Source organism: Triticum aestivum, chromosome 5D, assembly GCF_018294505.1.
Source record: "Triticum aestivum cultivar Chinese Spring chromosome 5D, IWGSC CS RefSeq v2.1, whole genome shotgun sequence".
In the NCBI taxonomy this organism is placed as follows: Eukaryota; Viridiplantae; Streptophyta; class Magnoliopsida; order Poales; family Poaceae; genus Triticum; species Triticum aestivum.
This window is the reverse complement of record NC_057808.1, coordinates 338,858,244-338,880,447: the sequence shown is the minus strand read 5'-3', so window position 1 is coordinate 338,880,447 and position 22,204 is coordinate 338,858,244. Positions and strand designations below refer to the sequence as shown.

At 46.9% G+C, this 22,204-nt stretch overlaps 3 protein-coding genes across 3 annotated transcripts; 1 reads left to right on the top strand and 2 right to left on the bottom strand.

Moving 5' to 3' along the window:
- The first annotated feature begins 319 nt into the window (after positions 1-319).
- LOC123121595 (tetraspanin-8) lies at positions 320-2,360 on the top strand. The gene is made up of 2 exons (XM_044541613.1): positions 320-961; positions 1,773-2,360. The coding sequence occupies exons 1-2, from the start codon at positions 458-460 to the stop codon at positions 2,088-2,090; spliced, it is 822 nt and encodes a 273-aa protein (XP_044397548.1). The 5' UTR covers positions 320-457; the 3' UTR covers positions 2,091-2,360.
- Positions 2,361-3,945: 1,585 nt separating this feature from the next.
- On the bottom strand, positions 3,946-8,303 carry LOC123121593 (WAT1-related protein At4g28040). The gene is made up of 6 exons (XM_044541611.1): positions 7,680-8,303; positions 7,479-7,592; positions 6,979-7,186; positions 4,667-4,828; positions 4,392-4,543; positions 3,946-4,306 (listed from the first exon to the last, which is right to left on the bottom strand). Exons 1-6 carry the CDS (start codon positions 7,952-7,954, stop codon positions 4,090-4,092), a joined length of 1,128 nt encoding a protein of 375 aa, XP_044397546.1. The 5' UTR covers positions 7,955-8,303; the 3' UTR covers positions 3,946-4,089.
- A 179-nt stretch (positions 8,304-8,482) lies between these two features.
- Positions 8,483-11,780, bottom strand: LOC123121594 (WAT1-related protein At4g30420). The gene is made up of 7 exons (XM_044541612.1): positions 11,490-11,780; positions 11,306-11,377; positions 11,031-11,147; positions 9,681-9,936; positions 9,433-9,591; positions 9,156-9,307; positions 8,483-8,951 (listed from the first exon to the last, which is right to left on the bottom strand). The coding sequence occupies exons 1-7, from the start codon at positions 11,666-11,668 to the stop codon at positions 8,759-8,761; spliced, it is 1,128 nt and encodes a 375-aa protein (XP_044397547.1). The 5' UTR covers positions 11,669-11,780; the 3' UTR covers positions 8,483-8,758.
- Positions 11,781-22,204: the final 10,424 nt, after the last annotated feature.

The window sequence follows — 22,204 nt, the reverse complement described above, 5'->3', positions numbered from 1 at the left end:
AAGAACAGTAGCGTCCCCTGATGGCCACAAGCCCACAACCTTTTGATTTTTGAACCCTTCGTCGAGACCCTGACACGAGCCAGGCGTTCCCCGGTCAATACGCTTGCGTGTGCGTGTGCAGACCCCTGGAGTGCGAGAGTCGCGGTCAATAGTTTCCGTGCCCAGCGAACGATCCATCCATCAGCAACCGCCACGCCCCTTTCCGCTCACACACGAAAAAGGAAAAGCCCAAGAACTTTCCTCCCGCCCACCCCAACCCGGCCCAATCCAATCCACGCGCACACACCCCCTCTACAAATACGCGCCCACCACCATCCCACATCGTCACACAATTCCCAGACCACACCGTGCGCCACGCCCCCTTCCCCAAAAACCTTTCGAAAACCGCCGCGCCAACCGCCAACCGCCACCCGCCCCCGTCCAAGAAACCGCACGCCGACGCCGGCGCCCGGCCAAGATGGTGCGGCTGAGCAACACCATGATCGGGATCCTGAACGCCATCACCTTCCTCCTCTCGGTGCCGATCCTGGCGGGGGGCATCTGGCTGCGCGCGCGCGCCGACGGCACCGAGTGCGAGCGGTACCTGGCGGCGCCGGTCATCGTCCTGGGGGTCTTCCTCATGCTCGTCTCCATCGCGGGGCTTGTCGGCGCCTGCTGCCGCGTGACATGCCTCCTCTGGTTCTACCTCGTCGCCATGTTCCTGCTCATCGTCGTCCTCCTCGGCATCACCGTCTTCGCCTTCGTCGTCACGCACAAGGGCACCGGCGAGGCCGTCTCCGGCCGCGGGTTCAAGGAGTACCGGCTCGGGGACTACTCCACCTGGCTGCAGAGGCGGGTGGAGAACGACAGGAACTGGAACAGGATCAGGGGGTGCCTCCAGGACGCCAAGGTCTGCAAGTCGCTCGAGGACAGGAGGGACACGGTCCAACAGTTCATGTCCTCCGATCTCTCCCCCATCCAGGTAATTCATTTCATTTCATGCCTGACAATAACAAATCCACGCTAAAATATATTTGATCATCCGAGATGAATTTGGTTAAACTAGTTAGTTTTTCCAACCTGTGTTTGAACTTTGAATCAGTATGGAAAATGACTTCTTTTTCACGTGTCTGCGTATGTGCTCGCCGAGATATTTCTGACTAGGGAGGAGGATAAGGCAGTAGTACCTCATGCCCAAAGTCAACAAATTGCAGCTTGAGAAATTGTAGTAGCACAACTTGATCTGGTGTGATGTTTACGTGTACGGTTGTGCCAGAGGTCAGCATCATGTAGAGAGGGTCAATCAAATTGCTCCACTTGCTCACGAGCGCAGACAATAATCAACTAGTCCCAACTTCATTACCATTTCCGCATGATAGTTGCATGCGTGGTTAAAAAGTAAAGAAATCATCAAGTGCAGAAGAACGTTTTGAATAGCAGCAATGTTTGATATGATCCCCCCGATTGTCAACGGATTGCTCCTGATTTTTAGTGATTTTTCTTCGACCCAAAGCAACCCTCAGGCCGGCTTTGCATTAAATTCTTTCCAAACGTTCTGACCGTTGCAACGTGGAACCAGACCACGAGTGTGGCAGTGGCACCTCCATCTCAACGCTTGGGTGCCATTTTACCAAACTTTCCTATTATTAGGTCGCACAATTCAACTGCTACGTGACCAAATTATCTCTTTCTATCTATAAAAATAAAAACGAGGGTCAGAAAAGAAATAATTTACTCGACTATTCTATTTGCGATGGCGGCTGACTGACCATTTCATCTTTCCCTGCCCGCAGTCCGGCTGCTGCAAGCCTCCGATCAGCTGCGGCTTCACCTACGTCAACGGCACGCAGTGGAGCGGCCCGGCCAAGTCGACGGAGCCCGACTGCGGTGCGTGGTCCAACGACGACGGGGCGCTCTGCTACGGCTGCCAGTCGTGCAAGGCCGGCGTGGTGGCCACGCTCAAGCGCAACTGGAAGCGCTCCGCCATCATCAACATCGTCTTCCTCGTCTTCATCGTCATCGTCTACTCCGTCGGCTGCTGCGCCTTCAGGAACAACCGCCGCGACCACCGCAACGGCGGCGGGTACAAGCAGCAGGGCGCGTACGCTTGATCGCGCGCTTGGCTCGGTTATTTATTGCTTGGATTGGATGGATGCGATCGTCTCGTCGTGTCATGCATCTTCGTCGTCGTGTTTCTCTTAGGATGGCCTGATCTAGCTTTGTACAGGCGAGATGTGCTCTGATCACCTACTAGTTAGGTTTTACTCCGTGGTCATGAGGAGGGATGTGTATATATATTTTCTGTTCTTTGATATTTATTATCGCAGACCATTATATATGTAACAGATTATTCTGGAGTTATTTATTTCATATTATATCTACTTCTGTCCATCTTTTTCAATTGATCTGCACCTTTGATTGTTTCTTGACTCACAAAGTCACAAGTTTATTCTAGAAATTCGCTCGTGAAGTAGTAGCATTCATTTTGACATCAAGTGTTTTTTTATTGAAAAGTCACCAGGGGGCATAAAACTGCCCATCTGAACATCAAGTGTTTTAAATGGTTGATGCATTGCTCATTCAGTGTTTTGACAGCAGCGTGCTGCATAATCCATTTGATTTTTAAACTTGGACCTTATCTAAGGCTGTATTTTTCCAAGATGGCTTTTAAGCGCGATGGGCACATCGGTCTGTGTCACCTTCACTTTCTTGGTTCTCCGGCGTGTCACCCACATTTTGTTCATTATCAGTAAAGGAGAAACTGCCTGAAGTTGTTCACCTAATTACCGCCCCATATGCATACAAGGTGGCAGACAGACGCGCAGGCATGCTCTCAATCTTCTCGACTATTTGTGCCATCCTTCCCACCGAAGCATTACTAGAAAGGCAAGCTATGAAGACAGATGTGTTGGATCATGGTTCATGAGAGAGGCAAGTCCAGCCCACCACAACCAAGAAGGTATCCTCCTCGTTTCACTTTCGTTTGCAAACAGCAGTTGTAGCTAGGCATCGCACCGCCTTCTTGATGTCGTTTCTGCGCGACTCTTTCATGTTGGACCAGTAGCCCTTCTGAACATAGGCCTCACTGTCTTAATAGCTAACATATCTTCCATGTTGGCTCAGTCATCCCAGTAATGACGGACAGCGATGTGTTCGTGGCTGCCTGGGTCAAATCTGCTCTGCGGATCATATGCGTTCAGCAGGCTGCCAGACTCCGTGTCTGATAATTTTAGCATGCATGGCTACAAAGTCACGAACAATTTTGTTTTGCTGGCTGACAGACAGTCCAAGGAAGTATGGGAGACAGCTGATTATCAGTTCAAAGGCCAAAGGCTGATTTTTAGAGTAGTGCAATGTCATTGACATGTCGAAGTAGTATCAGCGTGCGCGTTTTCAGATAACAATGGCTCTCACTCTCTACTTTTACAACGATGTTATCTTGTTCTACCATGCTCTCACTCTCTCCATCATCTTCTGTACCCCACAGGACTACATAGAGGCCGATGGTGACAGCGCCTAATACGCTGCGTGAAAGAAAAAAAGTCACTGTAAACATCAGCCACAGCAAAGAGTTATTATCCACTGAACACAGAAGAATTCAGTGGACCTAATGAGGAATAAAGTTAGTGCGTACCTCCCAGTATGGAGTTCTTCATGAAGGAAGAGCTTAGGTAATATTGTCGCAAGGAAACAAAGGAAGAGATATCCTCCCCGTTTCACTTTCACTTGCAAGAATAGTTGTAGCCAGGCATCGCCTTCTTGTCGTCCCTTCTGTGTGACTCTCTACTCTCTAGTCAGACTAGTAGTCATTCTTAACATACGTCTCGGTCCTTGCCAATTGGCATCTTCCAATATCTCCCATGTTCCCTGATTAATCCTAATAATGCCAGACAGCGATAGGTTCCTGACTGTCTGGGTCAAATATATGCTCGGCACATTAAGCATTTGTGTTCAGACTGTGTTTGATAATTTTAGCATGGCCATTGGCCAAGGACTATCAAATGAAAAATATATACACATATTTTGGCAACAAGCAAGCAGTGGAAGAAGTATCAGAAAAGGGGATCATTAATACTCAAAGGCTAGAAGCTGATTCGAAAAACTGCAATATCATTGGCATCTCGAAGCATCAGCGTCCGCGTTTTCAGATAATAACAATGGTTCTGAAAGATTGGTCCCACTTTCTACTTTCACACCCATGCAATCTTGCTCTAAAATGCTTTCAGAATCATCAGAACGGATGGCCAGCCCCTCACTGCTTGCGTCATCAGCTTTACCCCACAGCACGACATACAGGCCTAGGATGATCACAATAGCACCCAACACGCTGCACACAGACAGTTTCATCGTAAACATCATCCACGGTAGCAGTGATTATGCACTGAGCAGAATAGGAAGTTCAGTCGACATACCTCCCAATATGCAGTTCCTCGTGAAGGACGAGCGTAGATAATATTGTTGTGATGACCGCGCTCAGCGGTGTAAAAATTGCGCTGTAAAGTGGGCCTTTCACTGATATGCACCAAGATTGCATGAAAAAGTTTGCGCCCGATGCGAAAACGCCCTGCAAAAATTGTTCAGTGTTGTTGAGTGGCCAAACTCGTTATATATCAACATTCAACGCAGTTCAGAATAACATGTGGATTGCTCTGATGCCATGCGTGCATTTAAATGGACCAAAACTTACTCCGTATAAGATGCAGGGGAGCTCCCAAATAGAAGCAAGCTTCCAGATCTCCATGTAGTTGGCTTCTAGGAAGAAGGCCATCACCGCGCATTGCAAGGTCGCTAGGAAGCACATCCAGGTTGCCAAGGATAGTGGATCGAGATAGGATTTACAGACCGGTACCTGAAAATGACCGCAAATCATTATCATTCAGAAACCAATCAATCGCACAGAACATACACATTTCTATACCTACTAATAAAGCAAGGTGCGTTTCTCCAATTTTTTCATCCGTTCACCGTCGAAATTTATTGTTCTATCCGAGGTGGTACTAAATATTTGTGCGTCCGCCTGTTTTTTATTTTAGCAATCCAGATTTTTCGTATTTGGGCCGCACACGCTGTGGCCCAGCATAGCCAGCCCACTTATTTGCCTGCTCAGGAAGCTGCGAAGACACTATTTGACGCCCAGTGCGGCAGATAGTTCGACCTTCGCACGGGGCGCACAAAACCGTGCCGGCCCATTTCGTGTTTCCTTCCATTTATTTATTTTAACTATCTGCTGCACTGGGAGTAAAAAGTTCAGAATTTTGTTTTATTTTCAAATTTTTGAAAAATGTTCAGAATTACAATATTGTGTTCCCGTTTCCTAAAATGTTTGGAACAAATTCTCATTCCCATTTTTTCCGAAATTAAGGACATATTCAAAAAAAAATATTGGTATTTTTGGAAAAAATGCATTTTAAAAATATTTCAAATTCAAAAAATATTCTTGTTTTAGTAAAATGTTCACAAATTCAAAATAATGTCCGTGTTTAAAAATGAATTTTATTAAATTGTTCGGAATGTTCAAAACATGTTCCATTTTTAAAAGTCGGTCACAACTTCAATAACCGTTTGTGTTTTCATAAAAGGTTCATGTCTTCAGAAAATGATGCGGTTTCAGATTTTGTTCATGCTTTTTTTCAAATTGGATGGAATATTAAAAACACTGTTCATAATTTCAAAAAATGTCCAATTTTCCAAGAATATTCGGCAATTCATATTAAAAAAAACAAAAATAAATAAATCTGATGTTGTAGTATGTTCTTAAATATTCGCGTTGGCCATTCGTTAGCTGTAGGTGTTTGTTGCCATGGCTAGCAGCACGTGGTCGAGTCTTTAAGGTCATCTTTTCGATCGTTCAACCTGACATTTTTCTGGATTATTAGTCGTGCCTTGCAAACACAGGTCATTTTGGTGCGTGCCAGTAGCTGGCCCAGACAGGATTGGTTGTGCGTTCCACGCGCTATTTGGTGCAACTAGCGTCATATAGTAGCTCCCACACAGCTGCCCCGTGAAAAGCAAAAAAATACGTATAGATTTTGTTCCGTCCATTCCACACGTAGTTCCCCATTTTTTGCTTATCCCCAACTGGGCCTACCACAAATTTCTTTTTTCTGTCACATTGACAAGAAGCAAAATATTAAGGGCGCGAGGGGATTGAACTATGAACCTTCCATATTGTGTCGATGGACAAAGCCAAAACTCAGATAACTTGCAATTATGATAGGAACAGTCTCACCTTGAAATTTTATACTAAATCACACCCGTTTTGTATGTGCCTAAGTTGTCTGGAAATATGAAGGTTGTGTGACAATAAGGAAGTTGTCTCGAGAATCATGTGCAGAACGTGGTACTCCACAAATTATTGCCGGAGATAACTTGCACATGCCAATAAAAGACAATATGCTGGTTGGCTATAGCCTATAATTAAAAAAATTGTGGGCATGTGCTAATAAAAGAGAATATGCCGGTTTTGCTCTAATTAATAAAAAATGTGGGCACATGAGCACAAAAATAGTCAAAGAGAATAAACCCTGATAATGAAGGGACATTCATGCCTGGTTATGCGCTAATTATGCCAATGAAGCAAAATTTATGCGCTGCAATTAGTAATCCTCCGGTTATATCATCGTAGGAGAGAATAGTCGAAGCAACCGTGCCTCGAAGGTCGCCGTGTAGCAACCAAATGAGAATGCAACCACAACTTCGAGACGGAGGTGGACCCGGAGGACAAAAGGGCATCAGTTGGGTGGTCGCCACCACACCGACCAACCCCACCGCTATCAAGATCTCGCGGGTCAACGATGGCAGAAAGCAGGCTAAGCCACAATATAGATCGGGTGTTGTGTTCACAAAGAGGACGTGGAAGAGTGTGTGCGGAGATATGGGGAATGCTGAGATATTATTTTCCTTCCGTTGCAACGCACGGGCCTATTTTCTAGTTGTCCATAATCTAATAAAAACGGGATAAATGTTTTCAAGCCAAGGTGCATGCAATGCAATGCTTGCCTGCAAGATGTACCATATGGAGAAACAGAAGGCGTTCCCCATGAGGTAGATGCCGCCTTTCACCCAGTCATCGGTCGCCGGCAGGAGGAGGGCGCCGAGAAGCTTTGGGCCCTTGAAGAACGCCATGAGCATTGCTCCGGCAAGGCAGACGACGGTGCCGACGATCTTGGCGATGCTTCTTGAGCTCCTCAAGTCCACCTTCTCCAGCCTGCGAAAAGCGTGGGAATGGGATGATCGGTCAAGCGTTTCGAGTCACTCCACTAGTGGGCCGAAATCGAAATGGAGGAGTCGTGGTGGACCATACGAAACCCACAAGCCCAAACCATCAATGGGCAGGCCTGATGGGCATATGTCTCATTGCTGGTGGGCCTAAAATAAATGAGTAGCTACAAGCGGGACAAAAAAGAAGGAAATCGGACGGCCAGCGGGCTCTGTCTGACGCACCGGCGACGGACACATGACGTGAGGCGGAGAAAGGGAAGGAGGAGCAGAGCGAGTACCCGATGACGGCGGCGATGGCGAAGGTGATGCCCGGGGCGAGGTTGGTGGTGGCCCTGGCCATGGACGGCGACGCGAGCTGCAGCCCCATGAAGTAGAAGTACTGCCCCGTCGCGCTGCAACATCGACCGGCATGTATCTACTCTATCAGCAACACGAGGGATGCGGGCGGGATCAGAGATGGAAGCGACGTGGTTGCGCACCTGGCGAGGGAGGCGAGGAAGAGGAGGGCGAAGGCCCGGGGGCCGACGGCCATGGGGCGCAGCGTGAGCCCCCTGGCGGCGAGCGAGGCGAGGAGGAGCGCGGCGGCGGCGATGCCCTGGCGGTAGGCGACGAAGACGATGGGGCGCATGCCCAGCCCGTAGGCCGTCTTGAGCGCCATGTCCACCAGCGAGTAGAAGAGCTGCACCAGCACCATGGCCACGCACGGCTTGTGCCGCTCCGCCCACGCCCTCCAGCCGCCGCCCGCCATCGCCATCGCGCGCGAGAGATCCGCCGCGCTCTCGGCAGCCGCCGGCTAAGTAGGAGCATCCATGTGCGGCGGACAAGCCAGGTTTTGCGTGCTAATTTTGTTTATGGTTCGGGCTTTGCAGTCAGACCAGTTTACCAGTTGATGGGATAAAGAATTGCCGGCTGCCTGTGGTGATGCGGCGAGCATGCGTGAGTGAATCGCCAGGCTTGGAATTTTCGCCTTAAAGTATGCACAGTGATCATGTTGTCTTGTCCTTCTCTTCGATTCCGTGACTCATGTTCCCCTCTAATCAATTGGTTTCCGCGGCATTCGTGCCCGAGTTCTCCTCTCCTATCTTGAATTGGCTGGCACCGTGTCGTCGGCGGCACTATTTTTCCTGTTTCTTTAGCACCTTTCATTTTCATCCGTTAGCTCGCCGCCTGGCGTTAGTCCTCACTGAAATGCACAATGACTGCAGGTGCGCACTGTCAGTGTCGGTCAAGAAGCCAGATTCGCCTCTCAAGTTTCTGCGTGATCAAGCGGAAATCAAACCCATGACACGGTGAAAGTACGATTGATTGTAGCCACCGAATTGTGAAGACAGTGTTGCCGTAATTGGTAAGCACCCCCTGACTCATCTTAAATTTGTGGGACACAGCAACATTCACGGGCATTATATTTTGTACATCAGCGGCGACATGATGCCCATGCCCACATGCTCCACCAGCACACTAGTACTCTCCCTCAAAAAACAACCCTGAAGCTACAAAAACACATGGGACCATGAGCTGGGAAAGATCACTGGCCATTCCAAAATTGTAGAGCCCCTGGCTACTTCTCGATCTGGTTGTCGTCCGCTAGGAGCGGCTCGGTGATCGTACTTTCCGCGTCGAGGAGCTGCGAGCCCGACCATGTCTTCTCCAGATCTTCGGCGTGCTCCGCCGCCCGCCGGATCTTGGCGTCCCCTGCTTTGCCCCAAAGCACAATGTACAGCCCGGCGACGACGGCCAATGCACCCAACAAGCTGGACAAGCAGAACCGGTTTTCTCAAGTAAGCCGAGAAGTACTCCCTCCGTTCTAAATTACTCGTCATAGAAATGGATGTATCTAGAACTAAAATACATCTAGATACATCCACACCTGCGACAAGTAATTCGGAACGGAGGGAGTAATAGAATGGCAGGATCAGCAAAACCGAACAGCTGAAGTTGCAGACAGTAAGACGCACCTTCCGATGTGTGGCTGTTCGTGGAGGATGACGGTGGCGAGCACGGTGGTGACGACGGTGCAGAGGGGGTTGAACATGGCCGAGTAGAGAGGGCCCCTCACCGTTATGCACCACGACTGCAGGTAGAACGTCACGCCTGACCCAACCGCGCCCTGCATGCCCAACAATCCACATTGTTCAACAGTTGTATATACTCCGTAGCAAGATATTTGTCCGCGGAAACGGCGGCGACACGGCCGGGAAATACTGAAAGTGGATGGGACGACGATGAACTTACGGCGAAGATGCAGCCCATGAGCTCGAAGAGCGAGTTGATCTTCCAGGCGTCGAGGTCCGGCAGCACGAAGGAGTTGAGCAACGCCATCTGCGCCGTGGACAGGAAGCACATCCAGGCCGACAGCGTCAGGGGATCCACGTACGATTTGCAGATCGGAACCTGTGAAATAGTACAAGGTTCAAGTCCTCGTGATGGATATTGTGCTCCCCTTCCGTGGAGATCTCCTTGGCTGACTGACTGACACCGACCTGTATGATGAGCCAGAGCGACCAGCAGGAGCTGCTGCCGACGAGGAACAGCGCGCCCATCACCCAGTTCCGGCTCGCGGGCGAGTTGAGAAGAAGCAGGTCGTCCAGGTCCAGCCCGGCGCCGCCGACGCCCAGCGAGTCGTGCAGCAGCTTGGGGCCCTTGAGGAAGGTCATGACCATGGCGCCTCCGACGCAGACGGCGGTGCCGAATATCTTGGCCATGCTTCGCGGCTTCCTGATCTCCACGCTTTCTAGACTGCGTTCATGAGCCGGCGGTAATTTCATTAGTAACTAATTCCACTTTTGTAATTCAGCGTTTCAGTAAATACTTCACTAAAGAGCAAGAAGCCCACTTATTTAGAATGCCCAGCCCCACTAACACTCATAGTAACAGTTATTTGCATTTTGTCCCAAGGGTTTCACAAATAATGATGCCCCGTACGTAGCCCCCCAAGTACCTAGTCGGCACTACTGTACTGGTGTCCTAGAAGGACAGCCTTTATTGCAATCTGTAGTAGCCAAGTGGAACTGCTACTGCTTGTCACAGATCTGTGCTTGATGAACCAGGGGTCTAGGGCAGATGACTTTTGTTACTAGCAATTTCCTTACAGGTAATATAGTGTTTAGTACTACTTTGGAACAGAAGAAACATGCTAGACCCGAAGCATTTAGCCCTCTGTACCCAGGTGTTTATTTGTTTCAGAGAATGTTCGATCTGCACGATCAGTGGGAAAACTGACAGAAACAGGAAGAGCACAAGATGCCGACAGTCCCGGGGAATCGTCGTTCACCACAACTTATTGGGAGGTAACCTACACACAGAGGATGATGAACACCGCACACATGTTACGTATTCAAGCCACACACGCCCACACCAGATAACATTTCACGTCTACGTCTACCATGCAGGCACGAATACTGCGCAAGCTCCAAGCATCGATCAGCCACACAGCGCAGACATGCGTGCGCTTCCCGCACTTACCATTATAAGCTCGAACGCTGACAAAATTGGATTACTTAGTGGTTGAGGGCACAAGTTGCCTTGTTATTCACAGTTAATTGTCCCATAGGAATAGGATATTCTGTGGATCTATACATACTGAGAAGTACATATATGATGACCCTAGCTAAGTGCCCCATTAGTTAATTCATAGTTATCGTGCCTGATACCCTTCAGCTGACTAAGCAGTGACGCGAGGGATCTACAAGATGCGCACGCGCTCATGGCCTGATTTCCTTTTTAGACCACAGATGATGAAACTTGCATTATGTGGAACTGTGAACACACGATGTGAATGAAAAGTGCAATGCCGGCTGCTTAGTGCTTGTAGTTCCAGGAACGGTACTCACCCTACTGACGTCGCCAGCACGAAGGTGATCGCCGGTATTAGGTTCGTCATGGCCGTCGCCATGGACGATGATCCCAGGTAGATGCCTTGGTAGTACATGTACTGATTCGCCGTCGCCCTGTTGATTCATTGCAGATATACACACCAAATGAAATGATCAGTAATGTTTTTTTCTGAGGAAGAAATGATCAGTAATGTAAACAAGACTGTTCGATCGCTTCGGTGCTCAGCTCAGCACGTGACCGTTCGCAAGACCGCGAGAAGGCATGGACGTACCCGACGAGAGAGGCCAAGAACACCAGCGCGAAGCCTGTCGTCCCGATGCAAACAATCTCCTTCAGCCTCTTCCTGGAGAAAAGACAATATATTTACACCAACGGATGTCTATGAAGTGGGAGAAGGAGAGAGAGAGAGAGAGAGAGAGAGAGAGAGAGAGAGGGGGGGATCGATCTTGTCTTACCTGTTGGCGAGCAAGGTGATGGGGACGAGGACAGCGGTGGCGATGGCCTGCCTGTAGACGACGAACACCATGGGGTTCATGCCGCGGCTGAACATGGCCTTGGCCCACAGCGCCATGGCCGCGTAGATGCACTGCACCACCACCATGGCCGCCAGCGGCTTGTGCTCCTCCATGGCCATGGCAACGCCCGCCACTGCCTAGGTAGGTACTGCGTAGCAGCTAGCCGGGCGCCGGAGAGATCTCGAGAAACTATAATCGAGTAGGCGGGCGGCTGCAAGGAACGGCTGAGGCGGGCCTGGTGGTTTATATACGCTGCGAAGGTAGTAGTTTCGCACAAGGTTCTGCAGTGCTTCGTTCATGTGCTGCCTCATGTATTGACGGGCCCACGGTGTTGTCGTACCTTTTCGATAAATGGAGCTTTTATTATCTCAAAATGTAGCTTCAATGGAGAGTAACATATACTAGTAGTAACATACACTAGTAGTAACATACACTAGTAATCACATATTCTTAGACTAAGTTACTATCTTCATAGCGGGTAGTAACATAAGTGTGGTGTCATGCAAAACTTCATTTATTAGGTTATACACTCATATTGCATGGGAACATGTGATGTTGCAGTAACTAGCTAAGTTATTCAAACTATCTCTTCCCTCATTAACTCATTGCCCCATAAGCAAATTTGCTGAGTTGGACTCGATATTACTGCTGAATTTACTCCCACTGTGGCTAGTCTCAAAGTGATACAAAACATTAAGAGTATCACCCGGCCTCTGCATAATTAGGATGCATACAGCCAAACACCAGTAGTCTGATAAACAGAAAGATAAAAGACCGATAATTCGCCAACGGTAGAGTTCATAGATCGACACTATGCCTATGTCGAAAGAGATGATGGACTGAGCCGGAGATTATGGTGCCATCCATGTTGGGTAAAACCTTCGTAGCCACCTGCTCCAAAAGCGTACACACCGCCTTGAATAGCGGTTGATACTCCGCTTGTTATTGCGTACACCACGTACGAAGCGAGTGCGTACAATGAAAAATAACCTGCAAAGGTGTCGTACCTGGTGTTGGCCTCACGTGGCAGGATGGGTACAGGTCAGCTAAGCTAGCTGGTTTTTGACAAATTTTGACTGCTGAGAACGTGATTATGGTCTCATGCAGCGTGCTTATGCGGAGATTATTCCACTCCTGTGTCAGACTGACAGCGTGAGCTAAGCTCCATCTGTCTAATCGAATGGTACTTTCCTAAGAAAGTAAAAAAAACAAACTACTTTGCGTACGATGTTTTTCCTATACAATTTTATACTACAAGACACAAGCCCGTTTCCAATGTTTGGGCCCACTACACCAGAACAGTCTGCTTATACGCAAAATCGTATGAAGTTTGATCGTACGTATAGCAGCGCTAAAAGAAAAACTGGTTCGTCACGAGGGGTTGCTTTACCGAAAAAGGCTTTCGCCCCGCTTTATATATAAAGCAAAGATCCACATCATCCAATACAAATGCACGCCAACACCACACACACCCAAGGCAGGATACAAAAGCACTGAGCTCAGCAACACCACCCCTAGCACACTATCACGAAGAGATGAAGCCGCATATAACGAACCGTGGACTCCAAGGCGGTGCCTTCAGGAAGGATACGACACCGGAGCGCCGCCATCGCTTGATCCGAGGATCGGAGTTTCCCTCGGAGCCGCACGACGGGCGGTGAGAGCCGCGACGACGCCTTCAAGAAGGGAACCGTGGACTCCAAGGGGTTGCTTTCCCTGACCCTTGCCACCACGCCGTCTCCTTGGTTCCCTACTCTCCCCCATCGAACAGTTCATCGGCTGCCAAAGGGGTGGGAACTCGTATCTTTCGTTTTTCAAGTTGTAGTAAGTTCTTTTTTTTTATATTAGGTTTTTGTTTTTTTGGCGGCAACGACAAGGTTTTGGTGGCCACGGCGTGCCGGATTAAGGTTTCTCTGGCCTCACTCTACCTTGAGGACGTTCTCGACTAGGCGACGATGAAAGGTTTGTGCGGTTAGGTGGCGCCAGATTTATTGGCTCTCTGAGGATCTTGTCAGTTAGTTTTGATAGTATCATTCCCCTCACTTATATGTCATTCCGATCTATGTGGCTCAGTGCACACCAGCGTATGTTGCCGGGATGCATTAGTTTCACATGATACAAATCAACAATGCACGATAAGGTGAAGAGATATACGAAGTGGTACGAGTGTACAGATAGCGGCCAAGCCCCATGTATGATGGCGAGACCACGGGATCCCCTTCCCACGCTGCGTTCGGCAGCGAAGTTCCCCATTGCTGCTCTTGATGGCTTGACGGAATGGCATGATGGAGCGTTGTTCCTAGATCGGCATGACCTTTGTTTCCTTCGGAACGGCGACGACAAGATTGGAGGGGCGACATCTACGCTCGGGAGAGAGGATCGAGAGGGGGAGGGAGATGGTTCTTTTTTACTGTGTTGTGCGCGTCGGCGCTCGTGCTACACTGCTACTAGATCGGAAATCCCCCCTATCCATGCAACACCCAAGATGCCACTGCATCCAATTTGTCTTGGGTTGGCCTAACCTAGCCTCTTGCTAGGGTGTCGCTGGAAAAGGCCACTGTCCATCCCTTGCCGCCGCCGACCTTCCTCTATGTCATTGGTGAGATGTGCCAGAGGCCACTGCCTCTGATCAGCCCCGAGGAATGTTAATGGCCACCATCGTTCACCTCATCTGCATGGAGTATGGTGGGGAGTCGCCACCACCGTGGCGAGTGCCAGTAAGGGCCTTGACTCACACCGCTCGGCCGTTGCCCTTCGACTTGTGATGCCACTCAACAGACCTCGCTACTCTGTCTGACATGCCTCGCCATGCCCGTGGACTCCATACCGCAGCATGAGAGCCGACCGACATAACCGTCTCGTGGGCTTTGCCAAGTGGCGTCCTTCGGAAACGACGGGGGAAGCGATAGTGGTGGTGGACCAAGTTGTCCCTTAAACAGCCCGCATGACTGAGCTGTCCGGACGCTACAAGCCGTCCAAGGTGGTACCATCATTCCGCGAAGGGGTTCGGGTGTCCGTTTTCCCGTAAACCAGGGGGCTTTCTGGGCGTTCGGAACACTGCCACGCACACGTACGACAACCATGTCCCACCCAAAACCCTCTCTCGCGCATGCGCCCTCTCCTGCGGGAAGTGGTTGGCGAACATTCATGCCGTTCAAGAGCGCGGGCGCCGCATTCATGTCCGCCTAAAGCAGACGCAGCCTCTCACTGGTGCCAGCATTGAACAGACGTGCTGTTTCGAGAGTGTCATTCGTGCCGCGTCCCTATCACTGCATCTGTTCAATGTCGGAGCAACGTTAGTGGACATGACAGGACGGATATGTACCACATTCAAATGGGCAGCCTATTCATCTGCCTGCCAACATTAAACATGCACGCCGGCCGAGAAACCCGCTCCGAGATGGGCACCCCACCGCTTGCCTTGGCCGACACCCGCTATTTAAACGAGCCCATGCCTGGCACAAACCGCACCACACCACCGTCCTCTTCACATCACATCCTCCTTCGTGCACCACTTTCACCATGACCGCGAGCTCTACCACCTTGCCTCTCGACGGAGCAGAAGAATGAGTTGGCCGCCCTTGTCACCGACTTACAAGGCCGTCGTGCGAGGCGTATAGAGGTCGGCCTTCTCGCCAGCTCCTTGGAGGTCTCCGAAGACAACCAGACGATGGAGGTGGCCTTTGACGACAAGTCGACAGTCCTGACCGCGTTGTTCCATGCCGGTTTGACCATGGAGCAGGTGCACTTCAACGCCGCCATGGTGGGGGAGTAGCCAGCGCCGCAGCTAGTATCAACGTTTCGGCAGGCGCAGGAGGAGCAGCATTACAACCTCTCCCTATTGAGCAGCACCGGTTGGGGAAGGACCAAATCTACGGCAAGCTCGCGAATAAGGAGGCCGCAGCGGCCATGGTCGCGACTCGCGGAGAACCCCAACTTTGTCGCCCACGCTGGCGTTGTACTAGGCCGTGGGCGCTCGCGCCCGCTACAACACGCTCGCGGCGTAGTCAGACTGGGAGGAGGCACTGCCGCCGCACGCGATCGCGTACAAGAAAGACGGCAGTTGCGCGTTGTTCGTGCCGCCAATTGTACTTCATTGGCGCCGCTTTGACCACGACGCCGCCTCGTCGACGGCCATTGTTGACCTCATGCCCACTGGTGTCGCGCGGACAGGTCGCAGACTCTGACGAGTAGTGCATGCGAGGCGGCAAGGCCTCAAGTCCCGAGTGGGCTGGTCCGTGTCCCATGTCCTACTCTTCCTCACTGGCGATCGCACCTTCACTTCATGAGTCTCAGCGCCGCCGGCCATGGGCACGATCAACGCCGAAGGTGAACAACAAGGAATTAATTGGAGGACGACCGTCATCGTAGGTTTAGACTAGGTTTAGGTCCGGTCGCTTTTGTTTAATGAAATATGTCAAAAAAAATATAATGAATGTGCTTCAGTTTAGATGAAGATCATTTGATTTGTTAAAATTCGGTTTGAAATATATGCAGCCACGGTTGGATGGTCGGCTCCCGCCTCACTTCACAGACAGATACAGGGTGGTCAGCGGGTGGCAGCTGAGCATTTTTGACTAATTGTTTTGTAGTTGGGGTCCAAAATATCAGATTTGGCACAGTAGATGAGCATTTTAAATCAAATGTTCATCTTTATTAATTAAAGAGGTAAATACACTAGAAGTCTTACAACTTGCACGTGACGGTCAGTTTGGTGCACAAACTTGCAAAATACGTGTTTCTGGTCATCAAACTTGCGCGGGCGTGCAAATACGGTAACATTTCCCGTATGTGGGTGTATTTGCTGCCTACGTGGCATGCTATTGTGGCCAGGGCCCATTGTCAGTGGTTAGTGTACGTGTTTTTTTTTTTGCAGAAACACGCTCGTTTTTTTTACTTTGTACAAAAGCACTCCAACAATAGTTGCCTGCTGGGTCCCACCCGTCAGTATTCGCTGTAAACATATTAGGCTAGAAAAATTGGGACGGAGCGAGTTCGAAAAAGCGAACTGTTGTAATAGCGCTAGCGATCTAACTACCACAACTGATCGTGCTTGTTGTTTCATTTGGACTACTAAGGTGTATCACCTCTTGGATAAAAGTACTCATTTTGAATATATTTTCTTTTCTCTAGATTTTCAAATTTAAAATTATTCAGATTCAAACAAAACTTTGGCTGATTTGTTCGGAAGAAATTACATACATTCCTTCTGCACTACATTTTCTTTTATCTATATTTTTAAATTTAAAATTACTTGAATTCAAACAAAAAATTATTTGATTCTCCAGAAAAAAATTGCGTAAATTCATTCAGACCTATATTTTATTTTATCTTGATTTTCCGATTTAAAACTATTTGACTCCAAACAAAATTTCCACTGATTTGTTCGAAATAAATTTACGTACATTCATTATGAACTATATTTCTTTTATATAGAGTATTCAAATTAAAAAAAATTAGATGATTTGTCCAAAAAAGAATATTTACATTCATTCTGACCCATATTTCCTTTTCTCTAGATTTTCAACTTTAAAATTATTCGAATTCAAACAAAATTTTGTTGATTTGTCCTCAGGAAATGTGTATATTCATTGTGCACTATATTAACTTTTATCCATATTTTTAAATTTTAAATTATTTTAATTCAAACAATTTTTTTGTTGATTTCTCCAAAAAATATGTACATTATTTTTTCCTTATAATTTTTTATCTATATTTTCGAATTTAAAATAAATTCTGTTGATTTGTCTGAAAGAAATTGACGTATATTCATCATGAACTATATTTTCTTTTATCTAGATTATTCAAACTCAATCAGAAAATTAGTTTGTTTGTCCAAATATAATTGCGTACATTTATTCTGACCTATAATTTCTTTTATCTAGATTTTTTAATTTAAAATTATTTTAATTCAAACAAAAATTTCGTTGATTTGTCCAAAGTAATTTACGTACATTCATTCTGCACTATATTTTTTGTCTATATTTTAAATTTAAAATTATTTGAATTCAGACAAAAAATTTAGTTGATTTGTCTAAAAAAAGTACGTACACTCATTCTGCACTATATTTGGTTTTGTCTAGATTTTTAAATTTAAAATTACACAAATTCAAATAAAAATCTAGTTGATTTGTCCAAAATATTTTTCTAGAATATAAGTAATTTTCTTAAATAGAAAAAAGAAAGAAGAATACATAAGATAAATTGTGTTTATCTATTTAAATATCATTGTGGCTGATTTTTTTTTAACTCATTGTGGCCGGATGGTTGGTGCTCGCACATGCGGCGAGCTTATGTGGTCATAGGTTTGAACCGGTGCCTTCCCCTTTTCTCGTTTTGGTTTCTATTTTAACTCGTAAAGTATGTCTTATATAAAGCTAATTGTGCTCCATAAGCGTGAACAATATATAGGTCAAGTGGTTACCGAAGCGAGGTGGATCGTAGCAGGTCTTCTGCTCAACTCCCACTGCCGGTTCAACATTTTTCATTTTATTTGAAGATTTATACCCACCGCTAACAATGGCCCCCTGCCACGTTGGCTCACCATGTGTGCATATGATACGATTGAATACGGTAGAAAGCACCGTATATGAACAGCGGGACAAGTTAGATGATCAGAAACACGTATTTACAAGTTTATACACCAAACTGACCGCCGTGTGCAAGTTCTATGACTTGCAGTGTATTTAACATTTAATTAAATGCTGCAGCAGCCATTTGACTGCTTAAACCTCAAAAACATACGAACGGTAGCGTGCATGTGCATGGTACTAGGAAGCATTTCTCTAGGGAGAGAGACGTGTCCACGGTATTTGATTTGCAGTGGTATGGAGTGGACTCGTCGTACTCCTAGGATCGGACGGTTAATTCCAGAAATTTCGTTATCTCGCTTCGAATCTCTTCCCCACGTCCACTTGAAACATCTTCTTCCAACAATAATTCAGCCCTTGCGTGGTCTCGAGGCGCGGAGGGCGACATAGTTTTTGCAGACAAAACCGCCCGCCTTACTGCAGCCGCTAGTTCCACACCGTCTGAACGCATGGCTGTGACACGAACGCAACGCAGCCTCCCAAGTTTCGAGCATTTCTCACCATCGGCTAGGGGCTTAATTACTGGCTATCCATCTGTCTCGCTAATCGACAGTTTTGCGAGATAGCAACATGACGAGTGTGGCTGGCCTCCCCCAGATCCTCGGATGCATGCAAGTCCATACAAGTAAGCAGCCCTGTACCGTTACTTGAGCTAGTGGACATTTATGTGGCAGTTGAACGGGGGCGCTCAGCCGCTCACTTCACTCCCGAAAAAAGGAGAATCAAATGAGAATGCACATGCGGACAGGGGCGAAATCTGAAATAACCTTTTTTCGCTTTCTTTTTTTGAGCCGAAACCGTAGAACAATTGTTCTACGGTAAATTTTCATTAAAATAAAAGAACAGTACAAATACAAGGATAATACAAATCAACCAACACCAGTTTTAGGAAATCCCATGATTAAATTAAGTGTTCTGTTCTATCCAGTATCTGATTTTCTCTGACTTTGATGTTTTAGCTCTGAGCTCTGAAGCTTGAGTCCTTCTTTCAAGTAATGCTTCCAAGTATTCACAGATGGGGCCGCTCGCCTGAAAATTTTGTCATTTCTACTCATCCAGATGGCCCAGCAACCCTGAATAATGTTGTCCATTGCAATGTCTAATGGAAGGTGTCTTATGGAGAGATGAATCTCATCATAGACAGATATGCCTCTGAACTTAGTTGGTAGAATGGTGTGCCAACATGTTAAAGCAAATTGACAATTCCAGAACAGATGGACAGTTGTTTCCTCTGTGGCATCAGTACATAGGGCACAATTGTAGTCGTCCAGATACATGGATCTCCTATGGAGGAAGTTCCTAGTACTCAGGTGATCCCAAAGCAACAGCCAGAAAAAGATCTTATGTCGGAGTCTGCATGTTGATTTCCACAGAGTTCTGAAAATTTCATGTAGTGTGTTCTCCCCTCTGATAGTTTTGTACATTTTCATAGATGAGTAGTTAGGTGACGCCCATGAGTATGCCCATTTATCATTGTGGGTAGCAGAAGCTTGCTCATTCATTATCGTTTGCAAGGATGTGAATTGCTCAAAAGCTAACTGGGAAAGTGGTATGTGAAAGAGTTGGCTGATGTCTGTGTGCTCAAGGGCACCACTCAAGGAGATAGCCTGATTGATAGCATATGAATGGAGCTCAGGGAATTTAATGAGGAGTGGTAGTTCTTACCACCTATCAGTCCAAAAGCACACTGAATCTCCAATGCCTGCATTACAGATAGCATGCTGCTTAAACAGTGGGAGTAGTTTAAGAACATCTCTCCACCAGAAAGATCCCACCTTCTGCTCCTCTGGTAGCATGTTATGATAGTGCTTCTCCCAAATGATATCCACCCATGGTGTGTCCACTTTGTTGAAGAACTTATGCAAGAATTTCATGAGCAGTGCCTTGTTATGCATGTGGAGATCTAAAACCCCAAGTCCACCCTGGTTTTTAGGTCTGTTAACTTTGTCCCAGGCAATTAGCACAGAGCCTCTATCCAAGGTGCCATATTTTCTCCAAAAGCAGTTCATTAGATAAGTGTTGATTTGCTTGATGACTGTTTTGGGTATCATCAGAGTGCTCATGAAAAAAGTGGGCATACTTGTGAAGATGGATTTTATGAGGGTGAGTTTATCCCCTGTGGACAACATGGTAGAGCAGCTTAGTAGCCTAGTCTCAATTCTTTGAAGCAGAGGTACAAAATCCTCAATTTTAGGCCTAGATAGACATAGAGGAAGCCCCAGATAATTTAGTGGCAGAGTACCAATCTTGCATCCTAAAATGCTTGAAAGTTCAGTCATCTTCTCAGAAGGAGTGTTAATAGAGATCATTGTAGACTTTGCATAGTTCACTTTGAGTCCTGTGTATTGAGCATAATGTAACAGGAGATTTTTGATATGCTGCACCTGTCTATGATCAGCCTGTGCCACTAAGATAGTATCATCTGCATATTGAATGATAGGATAATCAGGGCAAGTAGTGTGTATGAGAGGTGGCTCAATCATGGAAGCATGGCAGGCTTCATTGAAAATTGTCTGTAGTAGATCAGCAGCAATCACAAATATTAGAGGTGACAGAGGATCTCCTTGCCTCACACCATTGTTACAGAGGAATTGTTTGCCGGGAACTCCATTAAGCAGAACAGATGAATACCCAGAACCATAAATCATTTTAATCCAGTGGATCCACTTGGCCCCAAAACCTTTAGCTTGCAGGATCTCAATAATAGTGTCATGATTCAACATGTCAAATGCTTTCTCAAAGTCCAATTTGAGGAGAATGATTTCTTTTCTGCTCTGTTGGCATTGGTGAAGATATTCAAATGACCATGCTAAGCAATCTTGGATGCATCTGTGATTCAGAAAGCCATATTGATTTTTGTGGACCATGCCAAGAATGAGCTTCTGGAGTCTAGTAGCTAACAGCTTGGTGATAATTTTGAGAGTGCAATTCAATAATGAAATAGGACTGAATTCTGCTAGTGTAACTGCATGATCCTTCTTAGGGATGAGGGTAACGTAGGAGTAGTTGATGCTCTGGATATTAACATGAACTGAGTGAAAATCTGCAATGAGTTTATAAAAATCAGGAGCAATAATATCCCAGCAGTGTTTGAGGAATGCATCATTGAACCCATCAGGGCCAGGAGATTTATCTGCAGGCATATGTTTGATGACATAGTCAATCTCCTCCTTGGAGAATGGAGCTTCTAACTCAGAAAGATCCTCATGAGGTTGGAGCAATTGGTGCAGCAAAAGAGGATTTGATGTTGAAACCCTGGTTCCTAGTCTGGCCTTAAATGCTCTATATAGAATAGCAGCTTTAGCATGATGATCCTGATGTTCATGTCCTTGTTCATCTTTCAACATGACAATACAATTGTTTCTGAATTTAATGGTAGCTTTAGCTTGAAAGTACTTGGTATTGGCTTCACCCACTTTGATTTTTCTGATAGTTGCTCTTTGCTTCCAATATTGTCTCTGATGGTCAAGTGTTATTTTTAGGTGCATCTTAAGTAGATTTCTGCCATTGACTTCTTCAGTAGTTAATTCTCTGAACTCAATAGTGTCCCAACATAAGATCATGAAGTTGGTGTTCTTAGTAATCTTCTTCAAATCAGAAAGGCCCTTAGCCCACACCTTTAGTCCTTTCCTCAGTCTCTTAAATTTGGCTGCAATCACTTTAGCACTATCTGTTTCTGTAACTGGTTGTGTCCAAATGGATCTAACAACATCTTTAAAGTTCTGATGCTCAAGCCAGTAGTTCTCAAATCTGAAGATGTTGGTTTTGGGGATGGAAGAGCCTATCCGAATATTAATAGGCACATGATCAGAAGTGGTTTTAGCCAAAGGATAAGCAAAGGTAGCTGGATATTTAAGGGACCATGCTTCAGATGTGAAACACCAGTCTAGCTTCTCAAGTAATGGTGAATCCTGCATATTACTCCAAGTGAATTTTCTACCTTTAAGGGGAATCTCAACCAGGGTGTTGAGGATATAGACCTTAGAGTCACCCGCCAGGAGGGGCCGGGTTACTCATAATGGTCATTGCCAGAAGCCCGACGCCAAGCTTGAAGACGGTGGGCCA

Excerpts from the sequence above, each read along its gene's own strand:
- LOC123121595 (XM_044541613.1), top strand. The coding sequence starts at position 458 with ATGGTGCGGCTGAGCAACACCATGATCGGGATCCTGAACGCCATCACC. Across the intron at positions 962-1,772 it reads CCGATCTCTCCCCCATCCAG|TCCGGCTGCTGCAAGCCTCC; the intron begins GTAATTCATTTC and ends CCCTGCCCGCAG.
- LOC123121593 (XM_044541611.1), bottom strand. The coding sequence starts at position 7,954 with ATGGCGATGGCGGGCGGCGGCTGGAGGGCGTGGGCGGAGCGGCACAAG. Across the intron at positions 7,593-7,679 it reads TTCCTCGCCTCCCTCGCCAG|CGCGACGGGGCAGTACTTCT; the intron begins GTGCGCAACCAC and ends TCGATGTTGCAG. Across the intron at positions 4,544-4,666 it reads TCCCCTGCATCTTATACGGA|GGCGTTTTCGCATCGGGCGC; the intron begins GTAAGTTTTGGT and ends CAATTTTTGCAG.
- LOC123121594 (XM_044541612.1), bottom strand. The coding sequence starts at position 11,668 with ATGGCCATGGAGGAGCACAAGCCGCTGGCGGCCATGGTGGTGGTGCAG. Across the intron at positions 9,937-11,030 it reads GTGCTGGCGACGTCAGTAGG|TCTAGAAAGCGTGGAGATCA; the intron begins GTGAGTACCGTT and ends TCATGAACGCAG. Across the intron at positions 9,308-9,432 it reads TCATGGGCTGCATCTTCGCC|GGCGCGGTTGGGTCAGGCGT; the intron begins GTAAGTTCATCG and ends TTGGGCATGCAG.